Here is a 26,568-nt window from a genome sequence, read left to right as displayed (position 1 = left end):
TTGAATTTGAGTCAGTAAACTGACAAATTCCCACATTGTTCCATGAACATTTTTCAATGAATGAACTGAAGCGGTCTTGACCCCAATTCTGGGGCGTTGCAAGTGCTGGTGGTGGCGCAGAGCAGCTGATCCCAAATTCTTGGAGCCCAAATCCCAGGCTGTTCTTTCCTGCGACACACCAGGGTTACTGACGGCAACGCAGCCTCATGAAATCTCGCTTTTGAATCGTCAAATAAATGAATTCATTCTTTCACATCTTGCTGTGCGTTGCCTGATACGTTTCGATCGAGGATCGAAATGTGGTTGGCATGCCAACGCATGTACATTAACTAGAGCAGCGCCTGCAACAGACGTGGAGCTGACCGCGCTGGTGACCATGCCAACGGTATAACGCGCGACTGTGAGTTATAAACCACAACAACACACACGCAGACAAAACAAACAACCGCAAGCTGTGTTTATCAGACGCTCCGTTAGGGTGCCCGCCCGTCGCCGCGGGTAGCGGCCGTCGCCGCGGCGCCCGACGACAGCGCTGCGCCGGGCTGGCTGATCGGAAACCCGGCGGCGTCCCACGATCCCCGGCGGGGGGGGGGGCTCGATAGCCGGCGGTAACGGACTCCGCCGCCAGTCCCGCGCTCAATCCGCCGCCGCGTCGGGCGTGTCCCCGCCGCCGCGCTGTGACGGCTGACGCTGGCGGGAAGGTCGGAGGTCGCGGTTTCCCTCCGATCAGCGAGGAGGGACGCCTCGTGCGTGCTGCAGCCCGTTAGCGTCCGCGAGGAGCCTCCTTAAAGCTCGCAGGGCCGAAGGTAAACACGGTAGTCATACGTAAACACGTGAACATCATTCCTGGGTTTAATAACTGGCCTGAGATTGAAGACTCAAAAGAGCTTCAGAAATAACAGCTGTTCGTGATTTGTCGGTCTGTTTATTTCTTTGTTGAGGAGCACGTCTTTCTAGGCACCGCAAACCCGGTCCTTATCGAAAATCACTTACGTGGCATTGACAATCAAAGCGTTATCGCCGAAAGTTTCGAAACCCGAAAGTTTCACAACAATAACACAGCGGGGAGAAAACACCCAAGAGGAACACGGGGGGCGGAGTTCACCCATGGGGTAATGAGGGAAAAAGGAGGGGGTGGAAGAATGGAACGGGGGCATTCAATTACAACCCCCGGAGAGGCGGAAAGAAGGAACAGGGGCCTCGCGGCGAACCGCGGTCGCGTCTAATCTCGCGCTCGTACGCCCCCCCCCCCCCACCCACCCACCCACCCACACGCCAATTTCCCGCCATTCTCGACGCCCCAGGGAAGCGAGGAGGAAAAACCGGGGCGTGTTTCTCGCGAACGGCGAAGGAAACCCGCGCAGCCGCCCTCCCGCCACGCGCGCGTCTCCCGACAGACCGACGCGGCGGCCCCCGCTAGCGTTTACGCCTTCCCGCCGCTTTCTGGCGCAATTCCGACGTGTCGCGTCCAACCGCTTTCTGGCAGCGACGCGCTGCGTGACCAGCCGACGGGGGGGGGGGGGGGGCGTTAGCGGTAAAGTAAGTCGGCTTGGCGGGGCTCTGATGGATGCTGTTCTTAAATGGTTCTCTATTGAAACGCACATCTCGGCAGAGAGGGAGAGAGAGGGGGGGTGGGGGAAGAGAGAGAGAGAGAGAGAGAGTGGGAGAAAGAGAGAGAGAGAGAGCGAGAGCGAGAGAGAGAGAGAGACACAGATAATGGGGTAAAAAGCAGGGCTCTTAAAAACATATTTGGGTTCTCGTCCTTGGATCAAATCAAGGCCGGAATTATTATTAACCCACGGACGGTGCAGCCTAAAGCTCGATGCCACAAATAATTACCCCGCAAAATATTGACGTTTCATAAAGTGAATGGTGGTTTCTTTTGCCAACTTCTCTGCAAATTGCATTCGTGAAATGCTCTTCCCCCCTTTTCCTCATCCCCCTGTTTTGAAACCAGTTACGTTCGAGGTGGGACCGTCCCGGCGGCTGGCGGGAGATGGGGAAGAGCGCGTGCTCTTCTCGGGGGGGGGGGGCCACAAGAGATTTTGGGCCCCATCAGCCCAGAAAATATAATGTAACACAACATAATGATGAGAACAGGCCATTCAGCCCAACAATGCTCACCATTTTCCTGACTAAATTGTACCTAGTGCTCTGATTACCTAGATAGTGTCTAACACCATATCAAGCCTGGTCTTGAAAACCCCCAGAGTTTCTGTCTCTACTACATGACCTGGCTGGGTGAAATTTTTTTTTTTGAGGGCCCCTGACAGTCAGGAAATGGCCCAACTCCCACCCCCCATATTTTTGCGCAAGTAAATGTGACGTTTGCATTCTCGTCCGACCCTCAGCTTTCCACTGTAAGGACTTCAGACGCCACAAACCATACAATCTGAAAAAACCCCAAAATGCACATACACACTAACATGCACTCAAACACATACATGTATGCACGCACTTGCACACACACACACACACACACACACAGTGTCATGAAGGAGCATTTACCATTTTCCTGATTTCCTCTATTATTGCATATTTTTCACACTTAATGGTTTCAGATCATTAATACGAAATGTAATATTAGACAAAGGTAAACCAAGTAAACACAAAACACATTTTTGAAATTATTATTTCATTAATTTCATGAAAAAAGTACACCCATATCACCCATGTGAAAAAGTAACTGCCCCCTTAGTTACTCAATCAACAAATTAACTTTATAACTTACATTATCTAACTTAATTGATAATTAGATTCAGCTGATTGAGCACTGCCAGGCTTGACAGCAGCCAGCCCTGTTGAATCTAAACCTTATTCATTTAGAACAGTGGTGAATCTTCCCAGGAGTGGTCTTCCTGCTAAAATGTCATGTTTACTCGGTTTCCCTTAGTCCATAATTACATTTTTTCAAAAGAATGTTTTATTCAGCGCAACAAATATGCAATAACAGCGGAAATCAGGAAGGGGCCAAATAGTTCTTCACGGTACTGTTACATTACATGCATTTAGCAGACGCTCTTATCTTACTTACACAACATTTACATAGCATTTTCTTTTTACATAGTATCCATTTATACAGCTGGATATACACTGAAAAAATTCAGGTTAAGTACTTTGCTCAAGGGTACAACAGCAGTGTCCTACCCAGGAATCGAACCTGTGACCTTTCGGTTACAAGCCCAGTTCCTTACCCACTGTGCTACACTGCCGCCCACTGTACACACACACATAACCACACATACGCAAACACACACACGCGCGCGCACGCGCACACACACACACCTCCGTATCTCCACCCCACTCCTCGACCCTTGCTACTCTTATCTGTCCTTGATACACTGGCTTTAAGTTAATAAAGTCATGTGTCTGCACCCAGAGTCTTACTGTGCGGCAGTGGCCCGGGGGGGTGGGGTTTCATGGCAGCGCGCTCTGTCTTTTTCCACCCCCCCACTCCCCACCTTCTTTCTTTATTTTTTATTTTTTCGGTTCATCTCTCGGCTTTGTTCGCACCCGGCCGATCCCCAGCCGGCTGTGCGCCGCGTGCTCACGCCGACCGGGGGCGTCACGGCGACGACAAACAGCTCAAAAAAACAAAACAAAACAAAACGCAATAAACAAGAAACAACACGGAGGAGGGAGGTGAGGAGAGAGAGAGAGAGAGGGAGAGAGGGTGGGAGAGTGAGAAGGAAGGGGCAGAGGGATAGAGTGGAAGAGACAGAGAGAGAGAGAGTGGGAGAGAGGGAGAGTGAGATAAAGACAGCAGGAGAGAGAAAGAGATAGAAAGAGAGTGAGATACAGACAGCAGGAGAGAGAGAGAGAGATAGAAAGAGAGAGAGATACAGACAGCGGGGGAGAGAGAAAGAGATAGAAAGAGAGAGAGATAAAGAGAGTGAGATAAAGACAGCGGGGGAGAGAGAGAGAGAGAGAGAGTGAGATAAAGACAGCGGGGGAGAGAGAGAGAGAGAGAGAGAGAGTGAGATAAAGACAGCGGGGGAGAGAGAGAGAGAGAGAGAGAGAGAGAGATAAAGAGAGTGAGATAAAGACAGCGGGGGAGAGAGAGAGAAAGAGAGAGATAAAGAGAGTGAGATAAAGACAGCGGGGGAGAGAGAGAGAGAGAGAGAGAGATAAAGAGAGTGAGATAAAGAGAGAGAGATAAAGAGAGTAATGGGTTTGTCCACGAGCCGCGTGCAAATGATCCTCCTTCTGGAAGCTTCTGCTGAAAAGCGGAGGGGAAGGGTCGGGGGCGGGGGGGAGAGACCGGGGGCGAACGAGGGAGGCGAGAACAGAACGCGGAGAGGAGCCGTCCCCGCCCATCACCGGCCTCGCCCGCCGCTCCGCGCGCGGCGTTAAGCGTCGCCCCCGACGACGGAGAGACCCCCGTAACTCGGCAACCCTTTCCGGGAGCCGTCGGGGGCGGCGGCCCGCGGCGCTCCGAAAGGAAAACAAACAGAGAGACTCGCGGGAAGTGCGCGCGGGTCCCCCCCGCCTCACGTCTCTCAGCTCAGCTAAAAAAACTCACCGCCTAATCATCCCCTGATTCAATTGGCTAAAAAATGTCCTCTCCCTCCAGTGGAGCTGCTCAGTGGCCAACAGCAGAGGATTGTGGTTGTCCTGGGCAGCTCCCAGGTGTGGATGTGTGTGAGTGTGAAGCAGGGCGTCGCTGCAAAACAGCATCTGTGCTCGGCGAACCTGCCCTGGGTAAATAAAGGTTAAATAAATAAAAAAATGCAAATAAAAAAAAATGGTGGGGGCGCACAGCGTCGATGAAGCGTGGCGCACGGGTAACAAGGGGGGGGGGGGGGTATTGGAGATTAACGTGCCGGGGGGAGCGTCGCCCCAAACGAGACGGACACGTGCGGTTCGGCGCGGAGCCATCGTGTCTCTCTGGCCGCGCGGGCTCGCGTTTCCCACGCGCTGGACTGGACCGGGAGAAAGGGCGGGACCGTACACCGCTACTCAGGCTAAGCGCTGCGGTCGTATCAGAACAGCCAATGACGTCCAACTAAACTGAGGTTCCGTGCCACTCCGCAAGAAACGGCAGCACCCCAGTTTGTAACTTTCGTCAAATGCTTAAAAATGCACTGCAACACACTACAGGTGTTTAACGGACACTCTTATACAGGGTGACTTGGACAACAAAATTTAAAAAAAAAACACTGTATTTAAAAAAAAAAAAAAAGCTTTATACAGCTGGATATATACTGATGCAGTTCAGGTTATGTATGCTCAAAGGTACAACGGCAGTGTCCTACCAGGGAATCGAACCTGCAACCTTTAGATTACAAGACAAGTTGCCTAGCCACTACACCACACAATTCAAACAAACAAAGCACGGCTTTATTTGACTGAAAAGGATTTACTAGCAAAGGCTGTTAAATTTACTGTAGCTCCGCATCCCCAAGTCTAATTACTAATTCTGTGTGTTTACTTTGAGAAATAGCTTTGTTCCAGCGAAGAGTGCACTTGTTTAACTGCAGATTAGTGCACTAAATCAGGGGTTGGCAATTCTGTAAAAAGAACCAGGGATTTACTCTGATTTAATTTTTTCCTTTTTTTATGCCGCAAATACACGGTGTAAATTCAACCAGAATTGGACAGACTGAATTGCAGTGAAACTTTCAGATAAATCACAAAACATCGAAGCTGGGAAAAACATCACTGCACCTTTTGAAAAAGGCCAGTCCAGAAAGGCTTGTGATTGGTTCAGACTGTCTTAACCGGTTTTTACAGGCATAATTAGAGAAGACATTTAATGGCGTGCTCGCAAGACCGCAAAACGTTTCTAGAACTTTCCACAGCCCAGACAAATAGCGTTCTAAATGCTGTCTGGCTCGCTGCTACGTTCGCATAAACAGCAGATGCGAAACTCGACTGCACCTAATCTGGCCCTTATTAATCTCACCGGCCCTCTCCTCTCCACAGAGGAGATTAATCGCCTTGGCCCCGGACTCGGAAACTTAAGACTCACACACCGCACTGTAACTGAACCTTCCATTATTCTGCTCTGAAGATGATTAATGTTCCTCCCCCCCCCCCCCCCCCCAACACACACACACACACACACAATATGTTGAGATGCATTATGGCTCTTAGATGTGGTCCGCATTAACAAACCTAGGATTCATTACTCTAAAAAAAAAACTAAAAAAAAAAAAAAACAGTGTTTTAAATAATAATAATTACTCAGCCCTGATTAATGGGGAAATAACGGGCGGGAGAGAAAGGTGATGAAATGGCGATTTATTTCGGGTCGTCCTCCGCTTGGCGTGCGCCGTGAGGCGGGGCCGTGGCTCTGGCGAGGCGTGGCGGCGGGCGGCGGGACTGATTGATTCGTTTTTCGGGGCCTGGGCGTGCCTCCGCCAGGCGCGGGGTCGGGAGGGCAGCGACGCTCGGCGGGTTCGAGCCGAGGCGCGCACGTGTGATCCATCCGTCAGCGGGACGGGGCCGCCGTGGGCCCCCTCAGCGATATCGGCAGCAACGGCCGTCTCTGAGCGCGGCGGGGGGGCGGGGCCGGGGAGAGGGCCATTGATTGGGTGATTTATAGAGCGCCGCCGGCCTCCTCCTCCCGCCCCCCCACTGAGGAACAGAGAAGCAGGACGCCCAGTGGAGAGTCCGAGTAAACCATCATCCGCAGCCAAGCGTCCTCAGACAGACAGAACACCCGCTCCACCATACAGACTAAACACCTGCTCCACCATACAGACTGAACACCCGCTCCACCATACAGACTGAACACCCTCTCCACCATACAGACAGAACACCCGCTCCACCATACAGACTGAACACCCTCTCCACCATACAGACTGAACCCCGCCCCACCATACAGATAGAACACCCGCTCCACCATACAGACTGAACACCCGCCCCACCATACAGACTGAACACCCCCTCCACCATACAGACTGAACACCCCCTCCACCATACAGACTGAACACCCTCTCCACCATACAGACTGAACACCCGCCCCACCATACAGATAGAACACCCGCTCCACCATACAGACTGAACACCCGCTCCCATACAGACTGAACACCCTCTCCACCATACAGACTGAACATCCGCTCCCATACAGACTGAACACCCTCTCCACCATACAGACTGAACATCATCTCCACCATACTGAACACCCGCTCCACCATACAGACTGAACACCCGCTCCACCATACAGACTGAACACCTGCTCCACCATACAGACTGAACACCCGCCCCACCATACAGACTGAACACCTGCTCGACCATACAGACTGAACACCCGCTCCACCATACAGACTGAACACCCACTCCACCATACAGACTGAACACCCACTCCACCATACAGACTGAACACCTGCTCCACCATACAGACTGAACACCTGCTCCACCATACAGACTGAACACCCGCCCCACCATACAGACTGAACACCCGCTCCACCATACAGACTGAACACCTGCTCCACCATACAGACTGAACACCTGCTCCACCATACAGACTGAACACCTGCTCCACCATACAGACTGAACACCCTCTCCACCATACAGACAGAACACCCGCTCCACCATACAGACTGAACACCCTCTCCACCATACAGACTGAACACCCGCTCCACCATACAGAATACCTGCTCCACCATACAGACAGAACATCATCTCCACCATACAGACAGAACACCCGCTCCACCATACAGAATACCTGCTCCACCATAAAGACAGAACATCATCTCCACCATACAGACAGAACACCCGCTCCACCATACAGACAGAACTACCTCTCCATCATACAGACAGAACTACCTCTCCATCATACAGACAGAACTACCTCTCCATCATACAGACAGAACTACCTCTCCATCATAGACAGAACTACCTCTCCATCATACAGACAGAACTACCTCTCCATCATAGACAGAACTACCTCTCCATCATACAGACAGAACACCCTCTCCACCATACAGACAAATGCTAACTCAAACGCTCAAAACAGGCTGAACGCAAATCTCTAATCTGATCGCGGCCCTCGACCTCTTTCCATTTGCTTCGCTTGATTAACAATCCTCCCAACCAGCCGGCTGCTAATTCCCTCTCATAATTGTATCCCCTGCGGTGTTCCTTGTCTTTCTGTCACGCAAAAGCAAATTAAGATAATTTGGTTAAATCAATATAACAATTTCAAAGATGACACGTGTAACTTTAGGTAAAACCTCCGGCAGCTGCGTATCGAGCAAGATTTGAGGTCAAAGGACAACAAAGCACAGCGATCCCTACCTTCAGAAAATCTGCGCCTTTTCCTGAGTGCTCAAACTGTGAGATGAATCATCCTTTACAGTCTAACCAGGCCCTGTTTGTGAACGATGGCCAGACACAGCCCCGCTAAATACTTTCCCGGGCTAGGAAAGGAACAAAACCCTCTCCGCGGGTACGCGGCTAAGCGAATTAGCATGAGAACGGTCCAGATAATTGGGCCGATTACCCGCGCGACCGCCAGTCAAGCCGCAGAAAGGAAAGGGGTCGGTTTTAACGAGAGTCGAGAACGGCGCCCGCTTCGCCCATTTCCAGCTCCCGCCGGCCCGCGTTGCCAAGGCGACTTTACACCGTGACGCAGCGGCCGCTCGTCCGGCCTCCTCCTCCACCGCCGGCCCCCGGGGGTTTTCGGGGGCCAATCGATCCGTTCGCCGCCGAAACGACGAAGCGGGAGGACGGAGGAGGGATTCAGGGCCCCGCTACGCCGATAATTAACTTGTTTGTTCCAGTCGAGATCCCGAGAGCGATTGGGCTAAGTACGCCGAATTTCCCCCGAGAAGGCGCGAGCTCGTCGCTGCCGGACCGTCGCTCCGGGGGTCTCTTCGCCTCTCTTTCATTCGGTCCGTCTCTCCGCAGAGCAAGCGGCCGCTTCCTCCAAACAAGCCAGATCCCAAACCAATTAAGAAATAAGCGACGCGCCATTCATAATTACGTTTGCGCCGAAGTTCGGAGATAAAAAAAAAAGACGGCGGGCGGCGTTTGACGAGCCGATCGATGCGCCGCTCCCTCTTGCCCCCGCGGGGCGGTGTTATTATGGGATGGAGCTGCTCGGCCACATTATCAGCTATTTGATGGTGCCGCTAAAGCCCTCGTCCACAAACTGCCTTCGAGCGGAACCGTCGCTCTTCTCTCCTCTCTGTTCCCACGCTCGTTCGGCTTCAGGGATATCAAGCAGCGGCCGGGGCCAAAAGCAGCAGCGCTTTCCGGAGCGTTCTACATTGGAACCTCCGCCATTTCCTTGCGGTATCCATTTCCTGTAGAGCAGCGTGAGGCGCCACCTGAGGACAGCAGCTGTCCCTGAATTTAGAGATGTATTTTAGCGGTTTAAAATTAATCAAAATGTTTGAGAACACCATGTCACTCTCTCCCTCTTTCCTTCATCTCTCTCTCTCTCTCTCTCTCTCTCTCTCTCGTATACTCCAACCTCCTTTCTTGGAACTTGTTGCCATTCTGGTAACACACTGAAAAATTGAAGCAAACGAAACAATTCTGTTCACTAATTACTTTGTTCAAAGATTTAAGGCCTGTTTAAAAAAAAAAAGAAAAGAAAAAAGGAGAAAAAAATCTCATCGAGGAGAATCCAGTAGGAACAAGTGGAAGCTGAAAGAGTGCACAGATACATGCACTGACTGGGCAGTGAGATGGCAGCCATGTTCTCAGGTTACTAAACCCAAAGCTCTCTCCCCCACTTCAGTGGCTAACCCCTGTGGCCAGGAGCCAACAGCTGGTCACCCAGCACCCCGCTGCTTTTACATCTCCGACAACAGCTTCTCTCCTTTTAATCTCTTCCTACCTCTCTCTCTCTCTCTCTCTCTCTCTCTCTTACTATCTCTCTCACACACATGTACACACTTGCTCTCTCAGACACTAAGCAGAAACACACACACACACACACGCACACAACCACACACACACACGCAAGCACATACACACCCACACACATGCACACACACGCACATACAGGCACATAAACACACACACACGCACGCACATATGCATGCATACACACACACACGCACGCACACACAACCACACACACACACGCAAGCACATACACACCCACACACACACACACGCACAAAACCACACACACACACACGCGCAAGCACACACACACCCATGCACATGCACATACATGCACATACAGGCACATACACACTCATGCACACAGGCACACACACACACACGCATACAGTCCTCATTAGATAAGGCATTTTTTTTCTCTATGGTGATGGTTTAAAAGCAAGAAAAATGGAATTTAAAAAAAGAGAAAGAGATCAGATTCCATTTTTTTCCCCCCCTAAACATCATCTGCTTTTTTTCCTGCTTAAAAGTGCCTTATGCTTCTAGGGCTTCTAATTCCTAGACGTCTGCTTGTTACCATCGCGCTACAACAAATCACCTGTCACTCTCGTCCATCAACATCACAAACATTCTTCTGCTGAATTTCCAACCTTGTCCAGAAATAACAGCTGTTATTTACTCCTCAGATGAGAGTTTAAGCGTTCTCTCCCCAGAGAAAACTCCCTCCGTATCATTACAATTCCACCGTACATCCGCTCACTCTCCTCATGGTCGGGGAGACAATAAATCCAAGCTCGGATGGGCCGTTTTATTAACATATTGAATTTCTGTTCTCAGACGCTCAGCAAATTCACTCCTTAAACCTGTCTCTTTCGGGAATATGGGAGTGATCATCCAGCCTCAAGTCTGTAATGAAATATTTATTGAGCATTAATGAATGATTCATTACTTATGCTCTTAGAGGACTGAAACAATCCCGCAGTTAAGATGAAATTAATATTCGACTGTATTTATTTATATTGCCGCTTATTCGCGATTAACCCTTTGAGTGCCAGTGCGGAGGGTGCTTAACAGCTAACCTGTGTTTTTTTAAAGATTTCTGTATGACATGAACACGGAACACCTCAAAAAGGTGCAAATGTTTGACAACATTCCTACAAGACAGTTGTTCAAGACTTCGTAAGAATCCCCTCAGACACACCAAACAGCAGAAGTATTTGAGTGGCGAAGGAACGCCTGTAGTCTTGCCCGGTGCTACCGGAACGAGATTCATTTCATGATATATCGGTCACTTGACTCCAAAATAATGTTTTAACCTTTCCTCTGTGCCAACATAGAATGAGACTGCAAATGATCCGCCAGCAGTGTGACTCTATACCGATCGCTATCTATCTTGGTAGACATAGACGTGTCTGGCTTGTGCAGCCTGCATAGATACAATTCTGTATCTTGCTACAGCAGTAGAGTACAGGTGAGTGACTACAGGGTGCAGATATCCTGAGTTCTGTGTGTATGTCAGGACCGTAAAACTGAATGGCAGGTTAAGTTGGATGCAACTTATCGTACAGTATGTTTAATGATGGCAATGTACAATGGTGCAAAATGTGAGCAGTGGAATAGCTAAACGTGAATGGCAGGCAGGAGGTCGTATTGACGAGCCTCCTCTAACCATTCCACTTTTCCGCTTAAATACACAAGGATCAAAAAAAAAAAAACCCAAGTCATCAAATAAAGACACACCCATAACAAAACAGTAGCATTACTGATCCTGCTAGTCCAATTTCTGTACGCCTATAATCAAACCCGGTTAACCTTTACAGTATAGCTGCATGTTGACCTGTTCACTTTTGAATGGTGTTCAAATATCTTTAGTCAGTGCCCTCTGTACCACACCATATAGAGACACCAACTTAATGTTTACATCAGGCTGATACAGCAAATGTTTAGCCATCACCGTCGCACCGCTCCTCTACCAAAACCTTCTGACTGGCTGTACACACACTGTAAACACAGCCAGTTTTCCTTTGGAGGTCTGACAGTGATCAGTCTTCTGTAAAATGCCCTATACCTTATGTTTCCCAATGGACTTGTTCATTGGTATAGCTGCTCTTTCAACGGAGGGATTTAAGTTGTGTGAACGAAGTGCCTCGACTGTTACTTCACTGGTAAAGAAGTGATCTCTAGTTACAGCTCGGTACCACATATAATGAGACACCATTAACTATAAAACTATATATAACAACTTGCCATTTCCACAGGTTTTACAAAGGAGTTTCCTTATTATGTACAATTATTATATAAAAAGCAGGGTATAATGAACCGCATGAAGAAATCAATCAAATGGAACATTACTGATTACTATTCTTATTTGATTTCTCAGCAGACTTCCGTTAATGTATATTTCATAGTTAATTTCATAATAAACCCATAATTAATTTGTCTTTATGTGCGGCACCTAAGTAGACGTATGAAGTAGTGCTAGAACATTCTTTTCTGAGAATACACTCAAAGGCAGATAATTAAGCTAATTACATAATCTTATATAACATGTTATGAAACCAAAATAAAAGCGCTATATAAATGGATAAAAGCGCTATATAAATGCAGTCCATCTACCATTTACCATTTACCAAAATGGAGGACATACAAGCAAATCTGACAACCAGATCCAATTTACGGATTTACAAGCAAGCAGATCCCTAGATTATAAGAATTGTACTAAGAGCACGGTTTCGAGTATATGTGAAGTTAACATCTCATTTTGATTACTTGTGTATCAGCTAAAAACATGTAGCGTCAACAAAGCTTTAGCTTCCACTGCTATTAACTGGCAGCACATAACAATAAGGCAATGCTATGATGGGAAATGTGCCTGCATGGTCTTGTACATGCTTTTACTGCTGTTTGTGTTTGTGTTAATCAGATTAACCTACAGGGTCCAAGTTAAACTATGCGTTAAACTACGACGTTCCCTGCACTTGGAACTGTACTTCCCTCTGGGGTTTTCTACACACTTGTTCCTGGTTACGGTCGTACACTTTGCTGTACGTCGCTCTGGATAGGAGCGTCCGCCAAATGCCTGTAATGTAATGTACAAGCGCACACACACACACTGTAATATATTTCAGCCACACCGATTGTGCTGTGCCAGCCAGGAAGGTAAGTGGCCGTATAAGAAGAAAAAAACAGCACATAAATAAGCGGGAGTGTTCTGGATAGATTCCCATCGATCGGCGCTCTGTATTTATGACGGGCTCTGAGCGGCCGGTTGGGCCGGCTGACAGCAGCGTTAAGGAAGAGAGATTAGAGACGCTCCCGCTCTCCCGAGCCACGCCGCGGGCAGACCGACCGGGCAGGGGGGGAAAGGGACTGGGCGGGGGGGGCGGGGAAGAGACCGGGCGGGGGGGGAAAGGGACTGGGCGGGGGGCGCGGGCAGACCGACCGGGCGGGGGGGAAACGGGACTGGGCGGGGGGGGGGGGGGAAGAGACCGGGCAGGGGGGGGAAAGGGACTGGGCGGGGGGGGGGGGGGGGGGGGGGGCGGGGCGGGCGGGGGGGGGGGGGGGGGGGGGGGGGCGGGGGGGGGGGGGGGGGGGGGAATGGGGGGAAAGGGACCGGGCGGGGGGGCGGGCCGGGGAAGAGACCGGGCGGTCGGCAGAGACACCAACGCGCCGCGGCGGCCGTTTCTACGGAAACGAGTCGCCGGGTGGACAGACGCCTTCGCCCGGAACACTGCGTGCCAGACTTCACCTCTCTTTTTGGGTCAAGTTGGCACTCTGCTTGCACCCTGAAATGAAACCACTGATGTAATGAATGACCCCAATAGGGCTAAATGCTACAAGAAGCCCATACGTTTTTAAAAAAAAGAAAATATGGAATCACCTTCTTTTTTTGGAGGAAAATATAAGAAACATCATTCAGCCAAATTAACATTGTGATGACCTTGAAGAAGGGAACATTCTTGGCTTATATTTCCATGTGTATTCCTGTACAGTTTGTTCCATATTTTTTTTTTTACTGGGAAAGTGAGATCCAGTCTTAGTGAATTGAATTTTAAAAAAGAAAAATAGAATACGCATTAAAAAAAACTGCCTTCATATGATCAAGTAAAATAAATGACCATTCAAATAAAAATATTTTTTCTTTCTGAATTATTTTTATTTGGAGGTTTTTGAAGAGAGGGACGTACGACAATGCGATTGTAACGGTAAAGGAGGTTTAGCCCTTTAAGGAAACCCACCGTTTCAAAAGCCACCGAGTAAAAATATTGTGAACATTTGACAGCCATGTTAATTCTGTGTAATTAGCCCATGCCGTGCTACTAATCGCATAGAAGGCGATGATAAACCCCAGGGAGTATTTGGCTGGGTTCACCACGTGTTATAAATGAGCGTTTAAGGGCCATTTGCTTGAGGAGAGCTTGGGGTGCGTCCAACTGAACACAGTCCCGGAGGTTAGCTTCCGAGCACGTATTTTTTTTTCTCTGTAGATTTGGGCGAGCAAACTTTTGCATTACCGTTCCTTATTTAATCTGTGCAGTGTGCAACATCAGTTCTGGAGAAATAAAAAATCTGTCAACAAATCACAGTACATCTGCATATAAATAATCCAGGCAATTCACCCGAATGAGTGAATGACGGACGTGTATGCTGTGGCAAAGACTGAAACATTCCAGCGAATGGCATTCACTGAGACCATGAAGTACATTAAAATGATATAATTTGAGATTCTGACACCATTTGCACTGGAAATCGCTCTTTCCTCATCAAGATGCAAAGTGAATGGAGCGGGAATTAGAAATATCACTCAGATGTTACATTTACGGCTCTGCTTCACTGCATCACACAATGCAGCACAGACTACAAAGCAGACTGAAACCCTGCAAACTCACACACTCACAGTACTGCAGAGATCTTCCTCTTTCACAGTACTGCAGAGATCTTTCATCTTTCGCAGTACTGCAGCAATCTTTCATCTTTCACAGTACTGTAGAGATCTTTCATCTTTCACAGTACTGCAGAGATCTTTCATCTTTCACAGTACTGCAGCAATCTTTCATCTTTCACAGTACTGCAGCAATCTTTCATCTTTCACAGTACTGCAGCAATCTTTCATCTTTCACAGTACTGCAGCGATCTTTTATCTTTCACAGTACTGCATCGAGCTTTCATCTTTCACAGTACTGCAGAGATCTTTCATCTTTCACAGTACTGCAGCGATTTTTTATCTTTCACAGTACTGCAGCAATCTTTCATCTTTCACAGTACTGCAGAGATCTTTTTAATCTTTCACAGTACTGCAGCGATCTTTCAACTTTCACAGTACTGCAGCAATCTTTTATCTTTCACAGTACTGCAGAGATCTTTCATCTTTCACAGTACTGCAGCAATCTTTCATCTTTCACAGTACTGCAGAGATCTTTCATCTTTCACAGTACTGCAGCAATCTTTCACCTTTCACAGTACTGCAGAGATCTTTCATCTTTCACAGTACTGCAGCGATCTTTCATCTTTCACAGTACTGCAGTCATCTTTCATCTTTCACAGTACTGCAGAGATCTTTCATCTTTCACAGTACTGCAGAGATATTTCTTCTTTCACAGTACTGCAGAGATATTCCTTTTTTCACAGTACTGCAGCGATCTTTCATCTTTCACAGTAATGCAGAGATCTTTCATCTTTCACAGTTCGAAACAATGCTCTCAGTCTTTCACAGCGTTTTTCTGCAGAGCCCTTACGCTGGCTTACGTTTGACCTCTGGGACATTCCATCTGGGTCATCTACCAAAGGAGTGCCATGCTAATTATAACTTCATCAGCCTCATTACTGGAGGTCACGACCTATGAATTTCACCGACGGTCTGCTCCAGGTGTGTCTGTCAGGGGAAAAGGTCCTCTGTTGGACGTATTTAACTAAAATGTGCATTAGCACTACCCAATCTAATGAAAACCCCCTTAGTCTGCTACGTTTTCAGCAGGTCAACTTAACAACTTTCCATGTAATTTGAGGGACAACATTAAAAAACAGTTTTATGTGAGGTTGCACAAATTAAGGTTAATTGTTCTGCTTGACTAGGGTTCGTGGCACACTAAGAACACAGACACACCGGCCCCGACCTCACGGCCATTACAGTTTATGCAAATTACCTTTATAATGTCGCAGTTACCCAACCTCTTTGGAAGCTACCGCTAAAAGCCCAACCCCTTCAAATAACACAGCGGTCGTTTTCGAGCTCTTTCCCGTGCAAATGCGCCACGCTGCGGCTGGCCTTCGAACACCTTCACACACGCTGACACGCGCCATCCACGAGCACGGCGGCTTTCAATCGCTTTCTCGCCCGTGCAAAAATACTCTGTCACCGAAAATATTTTGGCACCGGCCTGGAACTGTATGGCTATCCGCAGGAGAAGAGGCCGCCAGGCGCACAATGGTCTACAGGACCACTGCTGTCGCGCAGGCCTCTGTGTGGCGTCGGGTGCTTTCATAGGCCTTCCTCTCCGCTTGCCGCGGGAAACACACCGCGTCAGGTTATCAGCACGCCTCCCGCAGCGAAGGCCGCCGGCTCGCAGCGCGACGCGAGCGCGCCGACAGGAAGCACCGCCGTCGCCGACGGCGCACGCCCGCTGGCGGCGCGGCTGCCGGTGAAGGGCCAAGCACAAAAGGGCGCTGGGTGCGCCCGCTTAAAAAGACCCTTTGCGTCTGGTGCAGTAAACCTACGGAACACACTGACATACGTTTCGTATTTCACCCTTTCGCCTGCAAAGGGATGGTAAACAAAAACAACAACAGCAACAACGACAGCAACAAAAACAACAGCAACAACAAGAACAACAAAAATAGCCCCTTTCCAGACTAAACAAAGCAAGACTAAACTAAAACAAAGGCACACCCAATATTATTATTTTTGTTATTTTTTTCTTACTTCTAAGCGATCCGGTCTGTTATCGTCCTGCTTTTGTTTTAACCACTTTGTCCTCATTTTAATTCAAGTATTTTGTGAACCTTGAACTGTACAGCTAGAAAGATAACAACAACGGGTGATGTGCCTTCAACTGAATATTTGAGCGCACTCTTTTTCTCTGTATAAATTTATAGTTTTTTCCATCCTTTGAGATAAAAATCTCTCTTGCAAGGGAGCCCTGGACAAGAGGCTGTATGTTGACCGTGTGCTGGGAAAACTAATTTCAACATGGAATCATGGAGTCTGAAAGGTCCTGTGAAAATAAATGGCCATCTTCCCATAAGGCACTGCAGCTACGTGGTAGGGGGCAGTGTGAAGGCATTCATGGTGCATGGTGAGAACAAGGGGAGATGCATCAATGGTGCATAGTAAGACAAAGGTGAGATGCATTAATGGTGCATGGTGGGAACACGGTGAGATGCATTAATGGTGAATGGTGAGTACAAGGTGAGATGCATTAATGGTGCATAGTAAAAACAAGATGAGATGCATTAATGGTGCATGGTGAGAACACGGTGAGTTGCATTAATGGTGAATGGTGAGTTCAAGGTGAGATGCATTAACGGAGCATGGTGAGAACACGGTGAGATGCATTAATGGTGAATGGTGAGTTCAAGGTGAGATGCATTAACGGTGCATGGTGAGAACACGGTGAGATGCATTAATGGTGCATGGTGCGAACACGGTGAGATGCATTAATGGTGCATGGTGAGAACAAGGTGAGATGCATTAATGGTGCATGGTGAGAACAAGGTGAGATGCATTAATGGTGAATGGTGAGTTCAAGGTTAGATGCATTAATGGAGCATGGTGAGAACACGGTGAGATGCATTAATGGTGAATGGTGAGTTCAAGGTGAGATGCATTAATGGAGCATGGTGAGAACACGGTGAGATGCATTAATGGTGAATGGTGAGTTCAAGGTGAGATGCATTAATGGTGAATGGTGAGAACAAGGTGCGATGCATTAATGGAGCATGTTAAAACACTGCTTGTGAACAACAGCCTTTATAGCTGCGATTAACTAGGAGCCACCTGGATGACCAGCAGTGAGAAGGCATGTGATTCTGATTGGTTGAAGCCTTCGGTATGCAATGATCTCATGGAACGATGTCTAAAGTTGATACCACAGCTAGGCGGCTCATTAGCGGTAGTAGTCTGGTGTCTATGTACGCTGGCTGACCATTTACATTATGGTGGCTCATTCCAGTTCCACAATGGCTTGGACATCACTGGGTTGCCATTTTAGCTAAGTCACATGGTACGTCATCATGGCACTGCACCAACCTGACATCTCCGGGGTCCTCGGTGACCAGCACGTCCGTCTTGCAGCTGGCGATCGGGCTGATTGACAGCTCCATGGGCGGGACCACAAAGCTCTTGCTGACGGGCAGCCAAAGTCCCTGACTCAAGCTGTAGGAGGACCTGTGTACATTCAGAGGGTGGGATTTAATCAACATTTGTGCTTAATTTCCTAGGATTCAATCAACAGTTGTCCTTAATATCCTTGAATTCAATCAACAGTCGTCCTTAATTTCATAGGATTCAATCAACATTTGTCCTTAACTTCCTAGAATTCAATCAATATTTGTCCTTAATTTCCCAGGATTCAATCAACATTTGTTCTTAATTTCCTTGAATTCAATCAATATTTGTCCTTAATTTCCTTGGATACAATCAACATTTTGTCCTTATCTTGAAAATAAATATTTTAAATTGTCCCCACAACACAGTTTGGCAAGCACAGCCGCTTGGAAGCAAAGGACAAATTAAACTGACTGAATCCAAGCCAAAGGCACTTAGAAGGCCGCGACAGCCAAACGCTGTTACAAAACCAACCATCGCCCAGACAACAGGTACGCAAGACAGGACCCTCTCGCGTACGGTGCGCAGGCCCTAAAGCCCGAGAGCACCACCGCGCCGAGCTCCGCCATCTTGCCGTCAGAACGCCGACGCGAGTTGACGAGATAGGAATCGGCCAATCCGAATTCGGCGTGCGAATTCGAAGGCCGTGGCGGATGACCCGGGATCCGCGGGGCTAAACGCGACGGATCCCGGAGAGAAGCCGCGCCGCGACTCTCGGCAGCGCGCCGCCTGACGGCCGGCTGTCACGGAGACGCAGCGAGAGCGCGGCGGGTTTCGCCAGAACGGCCTCCCTCCCTGACGACTTCACTCTCACGAGCGGAATATTTACTGGAAGCAGAGCGCGTTCGAAAACATACGGAAGGGGCAAATGTTCGTCAAATGTAAACTCATTAATCACGGGCTCTTATGTAAACATAACATCAAACAAAGCTGTTCTTGTTTTTCATAAAATACAGTAGTCATATATTACATTGCATGTAGGGCATTGACATTCAATTTTAGGCATTTAGCTGATGTTCTTATCCAGAGCAATTAACACTGTGTCACACACCATGCACCGTAGCTTTCCACACAGAGAGACAGCACCCGCACCAACACGAATACAAGTAACAAAAAAGGCTTCGCCCCTTACCCCTCATGGGTTCTGGGCAAAAATAACAAACGAACACAACAAACTAAAACAGCAAAGTAAGCAAAACGCAGCGACGGCTTCTCAGCTGGCCGGCTCCTCCACTTTCCGGCGGTGTTTTCTTTCTCTGTCCTCCGTGACAAACTGCCAAAGTAAACTTGTTCTCTCGGCGCGCGCTCCCGATCGCGGTAACCGTTCCGTGGAGAACAGAGCGCACCTTTGAGAACCCGGGCTGATTAGTCAACACAGCCCAGGTGTGTGTGTGTGCTCTCGCTACCTGGCAGGTGTGGCCGAGACACTTCTGCTTCACTGCACCGAATGACACACACAGATCATTTTCACATCCAATCCCTTTATACGGTTGGATATCTACCGAAGCGGCTGAAGTTCAGTCCCACGCCCAAGGGTACCATGGCAGAGGGAATCGAACCCCACCCCACCCCCCACCCCACAGCTTTGAGTCACAAGCCCACTCCCCTGACCATTATACTGCACTGCTGCCCCTCCGCCGTTTTCAAGAACACGGTTATTCCGCTTATTCTCGCCAAAAGTTCTGACCGCACAGCCGAAAATGGCATTTCTACCAACCGAACATAAAAACGAACCATTTCACACACCTCGTTTGTGCGAACTGCCGGGAAACCGCACGCCAAAGCGATTCTTCGTTTAAATCCGGACCCGCCGTCTGCTCGGCCGCCGTTTCCGCGAGTCGCGATCCGTTGAGTGGGCCGCCGCGTGCTGCAGACGCTCGACAAGCGCCAGCTCAACCATCTCTCCCTCCCCCCCAACCGCCATTTTCTCAACGGTCATTAAGAAAAACAGTCAATTTCTTCACGGGACCTTGCTTACCTAAAATTTGTGAGGCACTTTTTTTAAAACTCATTCACTAAAGCTGACACGAAAATACATAATAAATAAATAACTAAATAAACAAATAAATACCTGTGGTTGGTATTGCGACTGAGCAGAAAACCATTCACAGAAACAGATTGGCTTCTTAACAAATGCATGATATTTAAACGGCATTTGAATGGGAGCTGTCTTTAAATCTGCATTAGAAAAAAAAATCATTGTACGTCACTGAAAATGTTCTGCTCCAATAGCAAAGCTCCAAGTAGGTCACCCTGATTGGATTCCTCTTTGAATCGCTGAGTCACAGTCCATTTTTGCCATGGCCTGAAAGCACATCTCTTCAGTCTGTATCTCGATGAACTCTAACACTACCCCTCCATAGGGTTACCCCAAATCTAGTATCACTTTCATGTAGCGCTTGGATCTTCATCTTAATGTCATATCTCATTTAATCATGCTTCGCTTTTAGTTTATGACTCGCTATAACTTTACTGACTTAGCCGATGCTTACTACATCGACTAGACTTGATGTTCGTGGCTATGGATAACTGATACTTTGTGAGCATTGTACCTTATCTGACCTGCATTCTGTAGTTGTTCCAACGACCTTCAGTATGCACTCTTTATTTAAGTCACTTTGCATAAAAGCATCTGCCAAATGTCAGTTAAATTTATTCAAAAAAGCAGTTAGGCAATGTTTAGCAACTGGCAAAACCGCCACACCGCATTTGCAAATAAAAACCATCATATTTGTTCTTAAGTCAAGGTTAAGGTTAAGTTGTTTGAATACAGGTTCGGGTTGATGATTCAGCTAAATACATTTTAAATATTGTATTTATCACCATACACCATTAACGCTAAATACACTTTAAATACATCCCACTTTGTGCAAAAGTTATTTTACTCATTTAAATTAAATCATAAAAGCTATTTCTACGTCTGTTGTTGAAATTGCATAGTGCAGTTCAACTTCTTTTTAGTGCCAGAGTAAATCATGTTTTTTCCCTGATTGCCAAGAAATCTGGCCCACATCCATTATTGCGATGTTGCCAGGATACCATGTGGAATGACGGCGCAGAAGCGAACGGGACGTGTTGCCAAACCCAGCCCATGTGTCATAATCAAGTCACATCTCAGCCAACAAACAAGGACTTCTGTCATCTGCCAGAAGTGGCCCTGAATTGCCAATGTCTTTACTTCAACCGCACTGGGGATTCAGCAAACGCTTTTACAGAGCAACTCGCAACGTAAACACGAGCACGGAGATCAGGGATGGAAGCGCAGTAATTCCCTTCGGGGGGGAAAACGCTTGGCCCCGGGTGAGACGGCAAGCGCAAGAAATGCCAACTCCACCGACAACTTTTCAACTGGCATACTGAACATCAAACTGCGTTACATCAAGATCAAAAAAGCTACTCTGTTGAGCATTAAACGACATCAGCAACAACAACAAAGAACCACAGCCCCCGAAAACAAACAAACACACAAAAATATGTTCTTCCCAGTCAGGTGTAAAGGCCAGGTAAAAGTATTAGAGGCCATGTATATCCAGCTTTAGCAAACGTCCAACCGACGGATGGCATTAACTCACCTGAGCTGTACGCTATCCAGGGTGTAGCAGTATTCTCTTTAGCGTAAGTGAGTGGCTTTGTTCTGTAAACCTAGGGTTGTGGAAGGCAGCTCTTCTGAGCTTCAGTGAGCATTACTACCGAATGACAGGTTATGGATGTCTGGAATAGCGCAATTTGAGAACAAGCGCACTGTAAGTGTCTGGCTTGTCGGTAATGGCTTTACTGTGGCCAGTCTAGACTGAGCCCACCGTCTCAGGCGACGATCTTTCATCCAGATTAGACTGACAGCGTCGTCATGGCGACCCAGCGCTACGCGGACTCCCGATCGATGACCTCATGGTATTGGTCTTAAATAAGACGCTGATGGGCTATCCCCTCCTGCTCCAACTGACACACACACACCCGCACGCACACGCAGACACACACACACACACACACACATGAACACACACACAACTGCATGCACACGCACACACGCACACACACACGAACACACACACACAGGCACACATGCACACGCCCACACATATGAACCCCTTTCCCAGAGGTGATTAATCAATCTCAGAAGCACTGTATAAAACATACAGGCTGGGAGGCACATGATGACAGCTCAGGAAGACCACTCAGCTCCTCCCGCCCTCTGATACAGACTGCCCCACAGGAAACACCGCACTGCTGATCCTGACTGCTCCAACAGGAAACACCGCACTGCTGATCCTGACTGCTCCAACAGGAAACACCGCACTGCTGATCCTGACTGCTCCAACAGGAAACACCGCACTGCTGATCCTGACTGCTCCAACAGGAAACACCGCACTGCTGATCCTGACTGCTCCAACAGGAAACACCGCACTGCTGATCCTGACTGCTCCAACAGGAAACACCGCACTGCTGATCCTGACTGCTCCAACAGGAAACACCGCACTGCTGATCCTGACTGCCCCACAGGAAACACCGCACTGCTGATCCTGACTGCTCCAACAGGAAACACCGCACTGCTGATCCTGACTGCCCCACAGGAAACACCGCACTGCTGATCCTGACTGCTCCAACAGGAAACACCGCACTGCTGATCCTGACTGCTCCAACAGGAAACACCGCACTGCTGATCCTGACTGCTCCAACAGGAAACACCGCACTGCTGATCCTGACTGCTCCAACAGGAAACACCGCACTGCTGATCCTGACTGCTCCAACAGGAAACACCGCACTGCTGATCCTGACTGCTCCAACAGGAAACACCGCACTGCTGATCCTGACTGCTCCAACAGGAAACACCGCACTGCTGATCCTGACTGCTCCAACAGGAAACACCGCACTGCTGATCCTGACTGCTCCAACAGGAAACACCGCACTGCTGATCCTGACTGCTCCAACAGGAAACACCGCACTGCTGATCCTGACTGCTCCAACAGGAAACACCGCACTGCTGATCCTGACTGCTCCAACAGGAAACACCGCACTGCTGATCCTGACTGCTCCAACAGGAAACACCGCACTACTGATCCTGACTGCTCCAACAGGAAACACTGCACTGCTGATCCTGACTACTCTAACAGGAAACACTGCACTGCTGATCCTGACTACTCTAACAGGAAACACTGCACTGCTGACCCTGACTACTCTAACAGGAAACACTGCACTGCTGATCCTGACTACTCTAGCAGGAAACACCGCACTGCTGATCCTGACTACTCTAACAGGAAACACCGCACTACTGATCTGGACTACTCTAACAGGAACAACTGCACTGCTGATCCTGACTACTCCAACAGGAAACACCGCACTGCTGATCCTGACTGCTCCAACGGGAAACACCGCACTGCTGATCCTGACTACTCTAACAGAAGAGATCGCACTGCTGATCCTGGCTACTCTAACAGGAAACACCGCACTGCTGATCCTGACTACTCTAACAGGAGAGATTGCACTGCTGATCCTGACTACTCTAACAGGAAGCACCACACTGCTGATCCTGACTACTCTAACAGGAGAGATCGCACTGCTGATCCTGACAACTCTAACAGGAGAGATTGCACTGCTAATCATATTTTCTCCAATCAGACACCACACTGCTCATCCCTACAGCTCTCGCTGTTTTTGTTTCACTCCCCAATCTATGGATGTTAAAAAAATATCTTACGTTTAATTACAAGCTAAAGGACTAATGCTGTTTGATATCCATGCCAGAGAATATGTAAAATACGAAAATAAATAATTTAAAAGTAAAACCCACAGGCATGGTTCCACAGCAACTGATTATGTGGAACGATAATAATTCACGCTCCTTTAATACCAATCTGATTGCGCCTTTTCAAAACAGAGTGAATAGAGCCAAGCTGTAATGCACCCTGACAAGAAATAATTAAAATAAAAATAACAAATCAAAATGAAATGCACTCAGTTTTCACAATTAATTGCCTCATACAGAACATTGAAACAAATGGCAAACGTACTAACATTTACATTTAGCATTCAGAAGCATTTTGAGATATTATGCTTTTGCGCATATTCAAAATACATTTGAGAAATCGCGTCCTATCATATTGTCTTCCTCCAGAAACTTGGAGACTCCTGCTTTCTGGATTAATGCCAACTCATTTATCTTTAAAAAAAAAAAATGTTTGGCCAACTTGTGACGACATCAACTACAATTCTGCGTCCTGACCATTTTACATTATCAGGGTCAATGCTCCCCTTCAGGAGCAGGGCCTTTTAGTTCCTGTTACCCAGGAGCCACTGCTGGTAATGTAAAAAAATAAATTTAAAAGCCACTTTGGACAGTTCTGGCTCTGAAGAGCCTTTTAAGTCCTCCTTTATAAGCTGGGCCGAAGTCTGTTTGGCCTCTGTTTTCACAAAAAAAAAAACAAGCTTTGAAGGCCGGGGGTGGGGGGGGGGGGGGGGGGGGGGGGGGGGGGGGGTGGGGGGGGGGTTTGGGGGGGTGCACATGGCTGGCGAACCAAGGAACCTGCTAAAATCTGAGAAGCCGCTCTGGATCGATTTTGGAACAACGCCTCTGGATCGATTTTGGAACAACGCCTCTGTGGGACGGACCGGCGCGTCACAAAGGCAGGCTCTCAGCGCGCCGTAAAGTCAGAGCGTCGCGCCGTCACGGCGACGGGCTCCCACAGGTGGCCCCGTCCGAGCGTCCAGCGATGCTCCGTGCGCGCTCCCACGCCACCGCAGAACGCTAACGCGGCGGAGCCGGAGACAGCGGGCTCAGACGCGTGCCTCAAATACGGCGAAATGTATCTACACGACGAAAGCAATCAAATATGACCCTGAGTCCGATCCTGAGTGACAGACAGAACACAGGTTCAATGCGGGCAGGAAGGAGGCGAGACAATCTGTACGTGGTGAGAACAAGAGCCCAAAACCGGGCTGCGTTTTGGAAGCTCACTTCCTGGTCTTGTTGAGAGACGTTGCTCACTTGCCCCAGTGCGGCTGGCTCCAGTACAGGTGTTTCAGCCCCCCGCCTCAATGCAAGTCAACGGTAACAATAATTGTTGAAAAAAATAATAGTACATTTCCCCGCAAGAAATAAGTATTTTGTCTTTGTCTAATGTCTCCTCACATGCCGATTTGTTAAGTCAATATGTTATATGGACAAGAATGTAAATATCTTCCGGATGAATCGCGGACAGATTGTGCCACTGCAGGGTCACTGTATGCCACACGCTTAACGGGCGACCGGACTTCATGCCCATATAAGGTTCCCTCTCTTTTCCCAACTGCGCAGTCTCTGGATCCAATTTGTACAACATGGTGGCGTCAACAAACTACACTTCCCAGGATTCAAATCGCTTTTCACCAAGCCCAAGGAGAGCCAATGGGTGATGTCACTGTTCATGAAATGAGGATTAAGGTTCTTTATTTGAGTATGGCACTGGAACAGAATGTGCAGTCAGAGCTCTGTACGGACAGACGATGCACCAATCAATGGCTATACAGCAGCTGCAGCACACAGCAACACTTTTTCCCCCATGTTTCCTTCACGGGTGGCCTAAATAAAGACCAACCTGGTCGAACCCAATTTCCTGTACGTTACACCCTGCAAAGTATGACATTTATGTTACTGGCATCCCAGTGAACATTTTTTCAGGTGAAGTGTCAGGGAAATGTCATCTTGCCGTTCAGGTGAACACTCGGCTAAATTTGGTTGAAAGGTGAAAATTATTTAGCCGAGTAGGACGTAAAAAACCTGAGCGACACTGGGGTTAACTTAGTCCGTTTACGTCAACTGTCTCTCACCCGAGATTTTCCACCGCTCCAGATGTCTAAATTCTGGATTTTGCTCATTAGGATCTTATCAGGAGTGAGTTACACAAATCTTTACATAGTATCCACTTTATACAGCTGGATATAGACTCAAGAACCTCGCTCAAAGATTAGTGTTCTATAGGGGACTCAAACCTGGCCCTAACCCCTCAGGCGGGTGTAGTATAACCTAAAGGTAACCGAAAGGTCACAGGTTCGATTCCCGGGTAGGACACTGCTGTTGTACCTCTGAGCTAGGTACTTGGATTGCCTCAGTATATATCCAGCAGTATAAATGGACGCAATGTTAATGCTAAATAAATCCTCTCCGGATAAGAGCGTCTGCTAAACGCCAGTCAAGTAATGAATGTATTAGCACAGGTGCTGACCGCGTGCTCTGATTGGACGGCGCGCGGAGCGTTGCCGCGCCCAGCGGCACACACGGGGATCAAAGCCGCGCGCTAACAAGAGCGCCTTCGGCCCCAAGCTGTCAATCAAAGCGGCAGCGACGCGCTCTCACCTGAATATCCGCTCCGGCGCCTGTTGCCCGGTGACCAGGTCGTAGCCCTTCTCCAGATTGGTGTAGGGCCACGGCCTGAAACACAAATCCCACGCCGGTTAGCATCCATTCA

The 26,568-nt window shown here is 48.4% G+C and overlaps 1 protein-coding gene across 1 annotated transcript in view; it reads right to left on the bottom strand.

The window, feature by feature from the left end:
• Positions 1-26,568, bottom strand: part of LOC118212501 (astrotactin-2) — a 382,570-nt gene that overhangs the window by 151,962 nt on the left and 204,040 nt on the right. The window contains exons 10-11 of the mRNA XM_035390420.1: positions 26,457-26,531; positions 18,050-18,187 (exon numbers count right to left, since the gene is read on the bottom strand). Coding sequence (XP_035246311.1) covers positions 18,050-18,187; positions 26,457-26,531 — 213 coding nt within the window. The remainder of the gene's footprint in view (positions 1-18,049; positions 18,188-26,456; positions 26,532-26,568) is intronic.

Source organism: Anguilla anguilla, chromosome 14 (assembly GCF_013347855.1).
Source record: "Anguilla anguilla isolate fAngAng1 chromosome 14, fAngAng1.pri, whole genome shotgun sequence".
NCBI lineage: Eukaryota > Metazoa > Chordata > Actinopteri > Anguilliformes > Anguillidae > Anguilla > Anguilla anguilla.
Note: the sequence above shows the minus strand (reverse complement) of the source record. Positions and strands in the feature narration are given on the sequence as shown.